The following is a 2,702-nucleotide window of genomic DNA, read 5'->3' as shown; positions in this document are numbered from 1 at the left end:
CCTCTTGCCACAGATGTAGTCAGTCTGATTCCTGTGTGTTCCATCTGGTGAAGTCCACGTGTACAGCCAGTTTGTGTTGTTGAAAAAGGTGTTTGCAATGAACAAGTCATTGGTCTTGCAAAATTCTACCATGCGAGTTCCATGGTAGAGTGGAGGGTCAGTGAAAAGGGGGAAGACCCTCAATGAGACAGATTGATGCAGTGTCTCCAGGGATGGGTTCAAGCATGGTGTGGTGAATTGCTTGATGTGGCCCTTCTAGCTATTGTCCTCCATTCTGTGATGTGTTGTAAATCCTATTATCCATGCATGTTTGGGGTGGTGTGGTAGTTAAGGTCGGGTATGAACTTGTCTGGGCAGCTGGTAGTAGTCGTTCCCTTTAATGACTGGCATTTGGCTCTGTGATGGAATTTGTTTTGAGCTGCTGATTGTTAAAGCCATCCACTTGGGTTATTTCTGTTGGAGCAACACAGTGGAATGTATCTTGAGTCCTGCCTTGCTGGAGGGTATAATTCAAATCACCACCCTTAGCTTCCTGGAGGGTATACCTATGAATCTCCTGGGAAGGTTCGCCCTCCTCTTGCTCCGGTTTTGTGTTTTGGCTCATCCTCATTTTACCCCTGGACTTGGGACAGCAGCCATCATCTGATCTGCTGATCGAGGTTCATCAAACCCCTAGAATTGGGAGGATCCTCCAGACCCACTCACGGACCTGGGACTTGCCAGCCTACCAGCCTCCACCATGACTATGTGAGATGAACCCTTGGGTGTCTGTGAGTTCTGTGAGGTGTTACAGCAAAATACAGAACCCTAAGACAGGGAAAATTACTGGGAGGAGGGAGGAGTTAATGTCTGAAATGATGGAGTGGCATGGTAATTTGGGCATTTGGGACATCTTTAACCTCCGCCTCATGGGGACCAGCCTTGTGTTGATCTTTCTGAGAGAAATTGTTCAAGCACATGGCAACTATTGTCAGGATGGCACAGGACAGGGCAGTGTTTTGTTCTTTTATACATAGGGTCACTATGAATCAGAACCAACTCAATAGCACCTAATAGCAACAATAAGATTTGTAATAAATTATAATTACAATCAAGCATCATGGAGAAATATCATTACCATCATACTGAGTATTACCTCAAAGACTTTTCCAGTTTTCCAGTTTTTCGTTGAATTTAACTTCCCTTCAAGAGATTCCTATCCTCCTAAGTAGACATTAGTATATATGAAAGGGCAAGGAGGTGACATCTTCTGATCTCCTCTAACTACACAAAAGGAAAACAGAATCACCATCAGCAGCCCAAGGCCTGTTCTTTTTTATGAAGCCAGACATGCTGCCACCCTCCTACTAACCTTAACACCAACTGTTCCTCCCGTGGCACCCACCACCTCTCTGCTGGGTTTGATAATTCAGTGTTGTGGCCACAAAGAACTCACACATTATGGGGTTTATTAGGAAAGCAACAGGCTACAATTCAAGTTCAGGAATGTGCTCAGTCTCTCTCAGCTGGCTGTCTCTCTCTCAGCCAGCAGTCTCTCTCAGTCTTTCTCAGTAGCACATTTCTCTCTCAGCAGTGTGTGTCTTTCGTGTCGCTCACTCAGCAGTATAAAAGCACCATGTGTTCAGTTTCATTGTTTCCATTCAGTTAATTCAGACAACAGTTACTTAGGGTTTTCACTACACTTGCAGATAGGCAGCAGGAGACTAATTGGATTTCTTCAAAGCTGTTGGATTTGGCTGATAGAGACTTGGGGCGAACCTTCCTACTTGCATGGACTCTGTAATCCATTCCTTCTTCAGTGTCAGACATGTTGGTCAAACGCAGTAAATACAGCTTCCTCCTATTTGTCAGACCTTCAGCTACAAACAAATAGAAAGGAAATGCAGTAAGATACTAAGTTAATTTGATTTAAATGTAGATTAATGGACTGAAAAAAAAAAAAAGGCAAAGAACTTTCCCACGATTTTTCTGTAGGTGCCTCAAGTTATAAAGAGCCAAAGAGAATTGTTTATCTTTAAACTATCACTTTCCAGTCTCCTGAGCATACAAAGGTCACTTACATGGAGGTTGCTCTCTAAGTAGCATGAGAAAAACCATAGTAAATGTATAGTATTTTAATGTGTATCAGTCTGTACTCTTACCATACTCTTTTCATAGAATGAAGTCTTTTGGGAACACTTTCTCTTTAAATCCCTCAAAATATCTTACAAGGGCTTGGGGCTGAGTCCAGAGGGGCAGTGGGAGGACTTCAGTTCCTTTGTGTGCTTCCATAGCAACCATCCCCAGCCTCAACAGAACCCTTCCTGGGACCTCATGGTATGGGGTCTACTTAATCCTTTTTTTTTTAATGCATTTTTTTTGAAATATAATTTATGAACAGTGAAATACACAAAACTAAAGTGACATGGGTCAATGCATTTTTTTTTTCAGTGTTCCCGCCCCTTCCGTCTCACCCCTGGCAACCAACAAAGAAAGTTTCCCTACATATATAAACCTTTCCTTGACCCTCCATGACAACGAACTATATTTGTCCTCCTGTGATCCAATCCAACTCATAGCGACCCCTCCTTGGGTTTCCGAGGCAGTATCATTACAGAAGTAGATTTCCCAATGTTCCTTCCGGGGAGTGGCTGGTGGGTTTGAACCGTCAGCCTTCTGGTTAGCAGTCAGATCCTTCAGGCACTATGCTACCAGAGCTCCCT

The 2,702-nt window shown here is 43.5% G+C and overlaps 1 protein-coding gene across 1 annotated transcript in view; it reads right to left on the bottom strand.

The window, feature by feature from the left end:
• The window catches only part of NLRC4 (NLR family CARD domain containing 4), an 87,910-nt gene that overhangs the window by 45,427 nt on the left and 39,781 nt on the right, over positions 1 to 2,702 (bottom strand). The window contains 1 exon segment of the mRNA XM_042780680.1: positions 1,665 to 1,859. Within this exon segment, the coding sequence (XP_042636614.1) occupies positions 1,665 to 1,859 (195 nt within the window).

The sequence above is a fragment of the Orycteropus afer genome, unplaced genomic scaffold (genome assembly GCF_000298275.1).
Source record: "Orycteropus afer afer isolate SDZICR_OR568_19922 unplaced genomic scaffold, OryAfe1.0 scaffold00054, whole genome shotgun sequence".
Taxonomy (NCBI): Eukaryota; Metazoa; Chordata; class Mammalia; order Tubulidentata; family Orycteropodidae; genus Orycteropus; species Orycteropus afer.
This window is presented reverse-complemented; position numbering and strand designations above follow the sequence as displayed.